General features: G+C 34.2%; 1 protein-coding gene across 8 annotated transcripts in view; it reads right to left on the bottom strand.

Annotated features, from left to right (window-relative positions):
• Window positions 1-11,024: 11,024 nt before the first annotated feature.
• The window catches only part of HYCC2 (hyccin PI4KA lipid kinase complex subunit 2), a 45,872-nt gene continuing 44,636 nt past the window's right edge, over window positions 11,025-12,260 (bottom strand). For all 8 annotated transcript variants that reach the window (XM_081141920.1, XM_081141918.1, XM_081141913.1 and 5 more), the window contains one exon: window positions 11,025-11,870. In XM_081141920.1, the coding sequence (XP_080998046.1) occupies window positions 11,272-11,870 (599 nt within the window). In that variant the 3' untranslated portion in view covers window positions 11,025-11,271. The remainder of the gene's footprint in view (window positions 11,871-12,260) is intronic.

The raw sequence follows: 12,260 nt of genomic DNA, 5'->3' as shown, positions 1-12,260 counted from the left end.
ATCGGAGGCGGGGGCTGCCGAGAGCGATGGCTCTGCTGGCCATCTGGCGCCGACATGCGGGCCCCGCCCACCAAGGAACCTGCGGAAAACTAATCCCAAGGCGTGGGGTTTGGGCCTTTCCTTTCCTCTTTCCGTTTCCGGGGAAGGGAGAAAAGTGTGTCTTAGATCCCAGGAAGTTTGCAGGACTGTCGCTGGCTGAGCGTTTTCTCTGTCTTGAGAGAATCTTAAGTGTTCACTGGTTTCTCTAGATACCTTCTTTTGAGGAAAACTATAATAAGGATGAATTCACGTTCCTTTTTGTTTAAACGTTACCTCTGTGGGCGTGAAAAGTAGGATCCAGGGTATCTCTAAGGTTAGGGGTGAGGAGGGAGATAGTCCTCTCTGTAAAGAAGGGAATTAGAACCCGGCGCTCAATATGGAGACAGGATGAGGCTGCTAATGGAATGAAGAGACAGGGAAAGCAAGGGTCAGAGGTAGAACGAGACAGAGGAAGAAAGGGAGTGGACCTGCTGGGATATAGTGTTACCCACTGACACAGTGCTAATTCACTTGGATTCAGTCATTCGTTCAAAACAAAACTCCAGAGGCCCCTGTGAGGGCTAGAGTGAAGAAAGGTCACTACAGTCACGCTGCTAAATTACTAAAATCAATAAATAAAATTTTTTTAAATGTGGGATATAGTAAAAAAAAATTAAAAAATAAAATATATATTCTAACATGATGACCTCCATTTGATGAAGTAGCAGTGAGGCTGCTGAGAAAGTGGTACTTAAAGTGATGAAGGCTTGGAACAGAAACTGAAGGGAATAAGAAAGGGGACAGGCCAAGAAGTTCAAGGACCTCCAAGGGTTGGGGGCAATGAAATCGTATTGATGCATATGGTGTTCAGTGGACAGAATTAAGGGGATAGAGAAAGCAGATTGCAGCATTGATAAGAATTAGTCTATTTTTGAAATATTTATGGAATGAATATCTTTCTTATATTGTCAATTACAGGAAGAAGGAAAGCTTAGGTATAAAGACCAGAGGTTGTCAAAGGATTAAAGAGAGTTTTCAATGTTGTTTGCACATGAGAGTTATCTGGGGAACTTGTAAAACTACTGCTGCCAGATCTCAATCCCAGAGAGTCTGAATGTGGCCTGGTCATCAGAATATAAAAATCAAAATTCCCCAGATGATTTTAATGTGCAGCTAGGGCTGAGAACTACTGAATGAAAAATTGGCAATAAAAATTTTTGTCAGATATTGACCTGGATGCTATACATTAAACACATACGTGGTAAGGGTACAATATCAGTAGCAAATGCCTCAGCAAATAATTTCTACCAAGAGATTCTTTTTTTCTTCCTTTTTTTTTCTTTACCCAGAGATTTTTTTAAGATAATTTGATTTCAATCATGCTCAGGAGAGAAAAAGTGATTACTTCTGAGCATCTAGGAATAAAAGAGAATATCGTAGCCAGAACCTACTTTATTTCCAGGATTTTCTTGTGCCAGAGATGAGGCGGCCCTAATTAAGCCTTAAAAAATGTACACACAGAAATTCAAGTTCTGGGAAACTAGCTTTAAAATATAATCAATACAGAAAGTTTCAGTGTGATAAGCCATGACTTAAAATTTTCTTATTGATGAGAAAGAATCATCAATTTGTTGTTCCACTTATTTATTCATTCATTGGTTGATTCTGACCAGGGATCGAAACCTGCACCTTGGCGTATCAGGACGATGCTCTAATCAACTGAGCTACCCAGCCAGGGCAAGAAGCCATGATTTATAATAACTGTTAATAAGTTAAATATCTATAGATTTCTTAAAATCCTGTGATCATTTTAAGGAAATGGGTAAAGCCTATGTTTGGGAGAAGTCCCTACTGAATATTGGGAAAAATGAAAAATCGTTTTGAATGTAATAGTGTTTCTAGTTAAATCATACAATTCAGAATTTATGGCTGCATTGAGTCACCATGACCTAGCCATAAAAAAAAAAAAAAAAAAAAAATGTTTTCATTCCTAATGTGTATTAAACATTGTTGCTTAAGATAAAGGGCCAAAAGTGATTGGCCCATCAAGTGGGTTTTAGTTCAGTCCCACCCCTTTCTAATGTAATGTAACATCTTGATCAAAATGAGGGCCGTTTCCATGAATTACATTCATCCTATTTGGATTATGGCCAAGGGCTAGATTTAAACACGACTTTTCTACACTCTCCCATGTAGTTTAAAATGACATTAAATCATAAAATAATTGCAAGTCCAATAAAATTCTGATTTCCTCCCAAACTACCTGAAAGCTTTTTTCTGGGGTGGTTGGAGCCAAGGGCCTGTAAAAATTTTTAAGTTTTATTTTTGGGAGACTCCTCTGCTTTATTATGGTCAAACCAGCTTTTCTCAACTGAGGTTCCTCATGTGAACTACAGAATGACCGTTTTCTCATTTCTCCCAAGAATAGTACATAATTAAGGAAAGTACATAACTAGAACCATTGTCTATGTCTAGGAGAGAAGTTAATTTATAACTATGGCTGCCTGGGGGATTAGGGCTTCTTTCATGGATTTAGTTTGCCTATTAGTATTCTAACTCTACTGAGATCCAATCCCCCTTCCTTCCCATTCCACACAGGGGCCTTGAGTTTGTGGGAATAGGGCAAGTGTACTTAGAGTTGAGAACAGTCAACACTGTGTGAAGTATTTTATGAGGTTAAGTGCACAAGTCCATGAGCCTGAGTGGGTCCAATCCCAGCTCTACCACTTACTAGCTCTGTGACCCTAGATAGATGAACTTTCCTTTTCTTATAAAAGAATAATAATAGTACTTATTGGATACTGTTGTATTAATTGAGTATTGAAGTAATGCCTTTTCTTTAAAGTATTTAGAACAGTGTCTGGCACATCCTAACACCCAATAAATGTTAGTTATTAATGTCTAATTCACATGAAAAAAGTCTTTGGACCATAAAATATTGTGACCTGGACCAGAGTTGTTTGTGTGTCGAGGGATATCTTATTAATATTCACTTTTTAAAAATCCTCACCCAAGGATATGTTTTTCATTGATTCTAGAAAGGAGGGGAGAGGGAAAGAGAGAGAAACATCAATTGGTGGCCTTCCAAACATACCCCAACTGAGGATGGAACCTATGACCCTTCAGTGCACAGGATAATGCTCCAACTGAGCCGCACCAGCCAGGATTATTCACTATTTTATTATAATATCTTAATGACTTTTTCTTTTGTACTTTACATTTTCTAAGGTTTTCAAAATGAGCAAATATTACATTTTTAATAAAGGAAAAAAACTAGAACTGTCAACTGGTGAATTTCGTCTTTCCTAACTAATGCAGATCCAGAGCCATGGAGAAAACAACAAAAACAGGCTCGGTGAGTTGCATATACCATCCTCTTCTGGAACTGCTAATCTGTAAGTGATTTTGGATTAAGGAATAATAAACAAGATATAAAGAAACCTAACATGCTCTGTATTGCTTGGATCTGAACAAGAGACAGAACAAAGCCTTGGTCTATAAGTAAGGAATAATAGCCGCACGGAAAAACTGCACAGAAGAAATTTTTCTATCAAGTGAATGAAAGGGAAGGGAAAATATGACCTGAGGCTCAGCCCTTCATTAAAGCCGTTTTCCAAGGGAAGGCTAAAGTATACATTAGAAAACACAATCTGGAGAAGATGAAGTTTAATGATTAGAGAAAATGATCTGCTGGTAAGAGTGTGCGGAAAAAGGCACTTCAAAATACATTGCTGAAGAGAGTGTAAATGGTACTATAATAATGATGGCTCTTTATAAGACCCATGAAAGAAAATTTTCTAACATTTCAGTGATAGAAACAGTTGTGCTTCACCCGAGAAACTGATTTAACTTAAGGATACCTGAAAATCACATCATTAATCTTCTCTCAGCATTTAGCTGCTTTAAAGTTCAGAGATAAATTTGTATCTCAACAATAACATACAGAAATGATTAATTTTACTTCTGCCTTCACATTCATTCTTATTTATTTAATGTTATATGTAGTTGTATATATTGCCTTAATTTTATAAACTGCCTTAATTTAATAGGGTGTCATATAAATAAAAGGTTCAGACATACATAAATTCTTTGAAAAAATGCAATAAAAATGCAATTAAAGATCATTTTAAGGTATGAAATTTAGGTAAGATATAAAATTAACTCAGGGAAATCCAGTCAAAAGCCAAATAAAGCTGTATTTTTATACTGTACAAAAGAAAATTTACATTCTTAATGTAACTAGATACAACTAGGGAAAAATTACACATCTCTCAAGGAACACAATATTTAACATCTTACATAGGTTTCTGCATTACAGACTAATAATGAATTTTATACATCTTTATTTACAATACCTTAAAATATTTTTTCATCTCTGGCAGATATTTACAGGTCAACAGTGTCTACATTTCACATTTCAACAATCAACGTATTAACCAGTTCAGTAAGACAGTTAAGATAATGGCTTACATGCACCAATAAATATGATCTTAAACGTGTGGGGTTTTTAATTCAGCTCTGGGGAAAAAAAATAAAGGTTTTCACTAGTCCTAGGTTGAAAGAACATCAGTCAATAGAGATCATACTTTCTTCATGCCTATCCTATTTAAATTTTCACCAGCACTACTCTCTGAATACTTGGGAAATTTATATCAAGCTATAGGTTGATGCTGGTTTAAAAGGGGGGGGGGGAATGGAGCTGATCTATCATACATTCCATAACCTTTTATGAAGCAAACATGTGAAAGTTGGATATTTTCTTTTTATTTGTCCATTTTGACAGAGATCAGACTATATATTATGTAAAATAATACAAGTAGTAAAAACTTCAGAAACTGTAGCTCAGGAGGGCCAATGATGGGGAAAATCATCTTTGCACCATAAATACTGTTTCGCTTAGCTACTTAAACTGAATGTAAAGCCAGCATAATTTTTAGAATAATAAAAAAGAGTCACTGTAAAGTAGTTGATGTACTTATTACAAATATTTTAAAACACATGGAGCATTGAGCATTATCTCTCAATTCAGTTTGGATGATAAAACCCACAAACCTACATTAGTAATTGTTAGAAAACCAATCTTCTTTTTCCAAGATAGCTGATAGATATATTCATTACTTTTAACTACCAACTGATATGAAAAAAATAATACAAAGAACCTGTTTGAAACATCAGTTAATATACAATTACATTTCATATTTTCTACAAAAAATCATAGTTTAAGTAAATCTTTTAGTTCTTATTGGTCTATACATTTTAAAAAAAGAGTATTTTAGCTTTTCATAACCCAATCATGTTTTTCTGCAAAGAAAAAAATACACCCAGAATGATCATATACATAAATTATGTAAACATACCATTTTAACCCATATCATACTTATTAGAAATAATTGCCATTGCCCATTTGAAAAGGTGCATTTCCATAATTTCCCCCTCAATTTTACTTTTAAAAAGTCACAATATCATACAATATTGTGTGATACTTATTCCTAACTTTAGGAACTCACCCCCTTTTTTATTTAATACTGATGAACAGAATCCTTAATATGAGTTAAGGAGACATGAAAATGTGCCACAGCAATAATATTTGGACTTAACCTTTAACTAGTACTTTTGCTGGAAGTGTAAATGTTGATACTTTACTGACGATAAGAAAGCCTCAGTGGAATCTTGTAGGTACTGTATATCTATGTTCCAGATCAAAGAATATGTTTATATCTATTCCCTCAGGGCTAGAAAGCAATCTTTCACGTTAAAGTAACTTTATTCCTTAACAGTTAGGTACTTTAAAAATTATATTTGGTTGGTACATTTTCTTTGGTAAATTTTGTAATCAGTGAAGACATAAAGAATTTCCTCTGATATAATTAACATTAAGCTGTTGACACTCAAATACAGCAAACCAGATTAATATCAATTCTTTAGTTGTGGATGGACTGTCCAATTAAGTTCATTTCACTTTAAAAATAAAAGAATTTCAAAATAAAATAATTTCTTTATTTAACCTACTTCCAGATACACAATTATTTTTTAAAAAGACTCATTTATACTTTAAGCCACACCTAGTCCTAATTTTTTGGATAAAATCTATTATTAAACATAATAGCATAATAGAAGTCTGACTGTGCCTTAATTTGTAAACATTTTCTCAAAATCCAGAAGCAAAACATAGAACTTTCATTTCTGTACTATGCTGCCAGATATTTCACATCATTCCTAGCTTTCTGCTAACTTCTACCCTGAACTGTCTGCTCTTGTATAAATTTCTCACGTGACCAATGGCTTAACACTACAAAAATACTGGAGAGATTGAGGTTACCAAAATTCTGTGGTTTTATGGTCAGATTTACACAGGCAGGGGAAGTGTGGGTCATGATGACTCCTATAATTCTCATGGCTTGGGATCACCACACAAATTTCTGGCACCGTCAAAAATCTAGTATAGTTTAAGTACACATTGGATGACTCTATGAGTAATATTTCCTATGTATGTTCAGTGCCAATTTGATATATCCATTAGGTACATAACAGGTAATACTAAAATTTATGTCTTACACTAATCAACATAAACACCTTGGCAATGGAAAACTGTACCAATCTAGTAATTCAATATAATTTTATTTGTACTGTTAAAAATTTTACACTGCATTCCATCCTTAAAATCTGGAAAATATGCTAATATTTAGTTTCAGTTATCAATAATATCTAGTTGTTTTTCAAACAACTTGTTTCTAAGAAGCACTTTAGAAAAAATTAAAGTATTACAAATAAGGATCTCAACCGACTTGGTGGTTTAAAACAGGACAATAATCATTCAACTTGAAAGATAAAAAGTATCATGTTCAGACTGTTTAACATAGGCATAGCATAGAAAAGTTGCCCTAAGATTCTTATAGATTTTCCAACCACTGGCATGACCTATTCAACATTTTTAAACTGAAAAATAAATAGGTAACTGAAATACTGATTTTAAAAACCATAAAACAAAATTTACTTTGTAATCCAAAATCAGAAATGGAGGGATCCTCCTTGCCAGTGTTTATATAAATAGTGTATTACCCCCTAAAGACACATACTAATTTTTTATTTACAAATGAACATGCAGAGAATTGAATGAGATAACTGATTGTCAACAACTAAAGTAGTCAAAAATGGACCCATAACAAACCTCACAAAGTAAGGTAGGAAAAACACACCACTTCATTAAAATATTCACAAATATAGTGCAAACAAATGTATCTGAAAGGAATTATTTTCAGTATTCCAGTGTCTAATAAATATTATAATTAATTTAAAGCTACTAAGTGGAATTTGAGAGTATAGGTTGGAATTATTGAGCTTATATAGCTGACACTACCACATTTAAGACATTTTATATGGTATATACACTTTGAATAACATGATGGTCACCATTCCATTATGAATCATAAACTTTGCGCTACAACCCTTTTTTAATCATGTAAGGAAATGTTGCTTTTGTCTATCTGCTCTAAGCACAAGGAAGGTTCAATCTCTTTTGACATTAGAAATTAGTGGAATTGAATTTAATTTTTACTTTGCAATGCTTCATTGTACAATACAATTAACTTGCTACTTAGGTGACTGAAAGCTGGCTGATTCAAAACTTACTGATTGAAGACATTTCACTGGGTTTATTTTTACATTTAAATAAATCCCCAGCAATATAATCCACTATAAAATGGCAGCATATACTGTTATGTGGCAGAAAATAGTAAGGCATAAATTAGAATAAGGAAAATGTATCTATCCTGATATCTATGGTATAGATACCTACATTTCCAACACATCCCTATCTATATTTATTACTCTACATTTTTCTGGATTTAACACTTAATGTGTTGTATTCACCAACTACTAGTCCAAAATTATACAAAAACTGCAGAAATGGAGAGTGTTACATAACACATTTACCATAGTAAAAGTAAAGGGAGGCAGTAGGGTGCAACTATGCATTTGATGGGAAACAGGAGTTTTATTCTGGCTCTGCTTCTTAGTTATGTGATCTTGATTATGTCACAACCTTTTTGAGCCTCAGTTTCCTGAGGATGGATGGGGTGGGGGGAATGTTGTTACAAGACTAGCAGAATCATCTCTATGGTCTCTGCTAATATAAAAATTCTGACTTTATAATAGGCACAGAAGAGTAATTAGGAGGGTAGGGGGTCAGGATTTCAAATTACATCCACCACCACCCCCTCCCCTAGCTTCCAAACTGTTTTTTAAAAATTTTACTTCTAAGTTAGCTTTTCATTTTACATTTTAATTTGCTTTCTAGTAACATGATTTCAATTAATGTCATAGAGAAGAGTTCCCCAAACCTTCAGATATTTCTTAATCCAATCTGGTATAGATGGCATCAAATTGTTTTATTATAGAAAACAAGTATTTTCTCCCTAATCAGCTTTTCCACAGATAAAAGGGCTTTTTTCTTTTAAATGAAAGTTAGAAAGTATAAAACAAAAGTATGTTAAAGGATATTGCTGGCATGGATTTTTAACAACTATTGTATATCTGAGAACTATTTTTAATGAAATCTAATAAATAATGTAGATGAATATAAAAAATCTCTTACAAAGTTTGACTTATGGTTTGTTAAACTAACTCATTCCATTTAAACTATACCTTGCACAGGAAATCTGTTCTAAAATCCTGAATGCAAAGTTTGAACTAAATGAAATGTTTCTTCATTGGGGCCAAATCACATCACTTAAAAGAATGAAACACAAATGTTATGGGCCATGCAACATTAATGTGTTACATATACATACAAAATATATACGTATACACACAGATCAATGAAATCCCCTAAGTTGAAAGTTTTCAAAACCAACTTTTCAGGTATAAAATTTCTAATAAACTAAAGGGAAATCTTATATTACAGCTTTTTGCTGCAATTTAATATTATTTTGTGGGTTTTTTTGTGTGCTTTAACTAAACTCATACAGGAGTTAGATGCCAATAAATGTACAACTTGTTGAATTAAAAACAGCCTCCTAAATCAACTGGACATTTCTGTCATAAAAGTAACTGACGTCCAGCCATAGTTAAGTACAAAGCTCTTTTTCTTTCATATCTAAACTTTGCTTTCCTTACTATTTTACAGATCTTTACACTTCATTTATTTTGGATACTTTTTAATTCATTTATCTGACTTCTCTTAATTAGAAGGGATACCTAAAATATGTCTTTGTGATATATACATATACACACCATATATACACGCACACACACACGCACACACACAAATCAATAAATCTCTATCAACTTTTACCTTTACCCTGGACTTTGGCAATTTTGTAGATACTAGTTCAGGTTATAGTTTTCCATTTTAATATGAGCTAGAAAATGTTACAGACCACCAAATTCAAACAAGCATCTCATTGTTTTTATAAAGATTCTAACAGAAAATCCCTTAAAAAACAAATAAAACAAACAAAAAACCTCTTATAATTAAAAAAAGAAGGGGGGGGGGAGATTTATAGGTGTGAAAAGAATAAGAGGAATTTTTCCAGTTATTTTATTTATCAAGTTCTATTATAATTTTAGTTGGTAGTGATAAAATTTTAAATTTTGTTGATTATGAGAATACTTGCTTTCTATAAATTCAGTATGTTTTTCTTTCACAATAAAATAAAAATGTCTAACTAATAGTTCTGATGTATTTTGTGGAAGGATAACACATAACAGTTCAAGTCACAATATACTGATTTTCAAAAACCAACACATTCTCTTCTATTTCAATCAAGCATTACAGCCTGAGACCCAGAAGAGGTCATAATAAAATCTTAACCAACCAAATCAAGTTTTTTTTGTTTTGTTTTGTTTTTTACCAATAATGCATTTCTGTAGCACAGTTACCAAATGCTACTTTACATACATTCAACATTTAGCTTACTGGTATGATTTCAAAGTTTTATAAAAATGAGAAACTTTTGCAGCTATATGATTAGAAGGTACACAAATTGCATTACATTAAACACAAAAGGCAGTGTGGTCCTTGTAGGAGAAATCAAGTCAGTACCCCCTGGTAGAAATGTTCTATAAAAATGTGTCACATTGAAGCGTCAGTGTTTTCAGCCAATTATCTGTCCCTGATGTATTATTTCCTTGGAGTATATGATATATCAGGACTTCAGGTTTCTTACTCCAAAATATCTGACTGAGTTTAGGTACATCTAGAAAGCAGCTGAAAGGGTTTCTCCAATAGTCTGACATCACAGAAAATAGGTTGAGAAATCCCTCTCTTTACCTGAAGACGTACTTGTTCTACTTCAGTCATAAGCTCACAAAGGAAAATAAAGAAAACCAATCAAAAATTCCCCTCATACACACAATCCCACACAAGCTAAACAAAAACTACCCCTCCCTCCACAAAACCCCAGCACCAAAGTGTCAGTCATTCCTGGGAAATAGAACATGCCCCTTGGATTCTCTGATTTGTTAGCTGTTCAAACTTGAAGGACAGAAATAACCTCATGTCCTTGTGGGGAGGAGGGAAGACATGTTAATAATGACTATAGAGCCATTGAGAAAGTGCATTACAATTACACAATCAACTGTCCTCCAATGGAGGTGGCCACAACTTGATTTAAATGCCTCAGTAACTAAACATTCATGTCTTCGAGATAAAGGAGATAGGAGAAAAAGAGCCACTCTCATTTTAATGAAAAAGTGCAACAGTCTACCACCTTTCCCCATGCTTCTCAAGAAAATGATTGCACAGACTCAGAGAAGTCCAAAGTCATAGCAGAATCTCTGAGGCACTCCTGGTTAAGAGAGAAAAAAATATGACCCAGTATTCATAGTTTATAGATTATGAGAACAAACCCGTTTTTTGTGTTGGTTTTTTTAAAGAAAGCCAAAGAATCATTTCATAGGGATCATATACACCATTTCCTCTAACATATCCTCAGTCTCACAGTGTTGAAATGGGACCGATCAGCCTACGATGGATTGCACATCACCCAAGGAAAAAGGAAGGCATGGAAAATGCAAACATTTTATACTGCTTCACAAACACATTTACAAGGAATGGGTGAAGAGAAGATACAGAAAAGAGGGGAAGGAAAACCTTATTGCTGTTTCCATACAAAATACAGTATGAACATACCTAAACTAAATCAAATCTGATTACAATGACTAATATTTTCACAACATGGGATGAAGTTTCTTCTTGCAAAATGAAATGTTCAGTTTAAAAGGTAAGCAGAAAGATGAGAAAGGATGTCAAAACTACACCTGGGATATTAGCTGCATATTGAAACTTGGGGATCGAGACTGCTTGGTTAAGGGAGCTCCTGGGCTGAGAAGCTCTTTACCTTCTCCAGCTTGACCTAGCCGGTCTTCCTGTAGACTGATAGTGGAATATCGATTAGCATTGTTAGTTGCTAAATTAGTAACTCCCTCAATGCCAACCCCAATGCTGGTACTTGCTTGACTGCCATTTACATAGTCAAATGATTTACTTGAGGAAGCACTGGCTGTCCGGATTAGACTTAAACTGTTGGTTTTTGGCACCACTTGGCCAGCAGGCAGACTCAGGTGTTTCTTCATCGGTGTCAGCTCCATTGAATCTACACTAAGATCAGTAGGTTGCTGGACATACTGCCTGCGAACTACTGAATCTTGAGGGCTCTCGCTGGATTTGATGGGAGAGGCTGTTTCTTTTTCCTTGACTGAACGCCCCGCTGCTACTTTCCTTAAGCTTCCCCTCTGAGAAGAGGATGGTTTGGTCCCAACTGGCTGACTGCTGAGGGAAGCCCCTGATGAAAAGCCTTCATCTGCATCATTCAGGTTTACCGATTCTTCTTCTCCATTGACCCCCTCAGCACCTAAAAAACAAATCAGACAGATTCAGCAATAGCTAAATTAAATAAGTAGATGTGAATAACAACTCGACTGACTCTATCTCTTGGGTAATGTTTGCTATAGGTGGCAATGGTTTGTTATCAGCACTTCCCCTAAATAATTTAAGGGAAGAAACCATACCTACACAGAATTTTAATGTTATTTGTTCTGTTTATTTAGTTTTAATTAGTCCAACTTTTGTAAAAAGTTTGTATTTAGGAATATGAAACAATTTTGGGTAAAATACAACATTTTGTTATCATAAATCTTTATAATACACCCATATCAATTAGCAGTGACCATATCTATTTAAAAAAAGAAAAATTTTTACTATCTTTCTTAACCCACCATAAAATAGACCTCTTCCTAATTTC

This window comes from Miniopterus schreibersii (assembly GCF_964146895.1).
Source record: "Miniopterus schreibersii genome assembly, chromosome: 7".
Taxonomy (NCBI): domain Eukaryota; kingdom Metazoa; phylum Chordata; class Mammalia; order Chiroptera; family Miniopteridae; genus Miniopterus; species Miniopterus schreibersii.
Note: the sequence above shows the minus strand (reverse complement) of the source record. Positions and strands in the feature narration are given on the sequence as shown.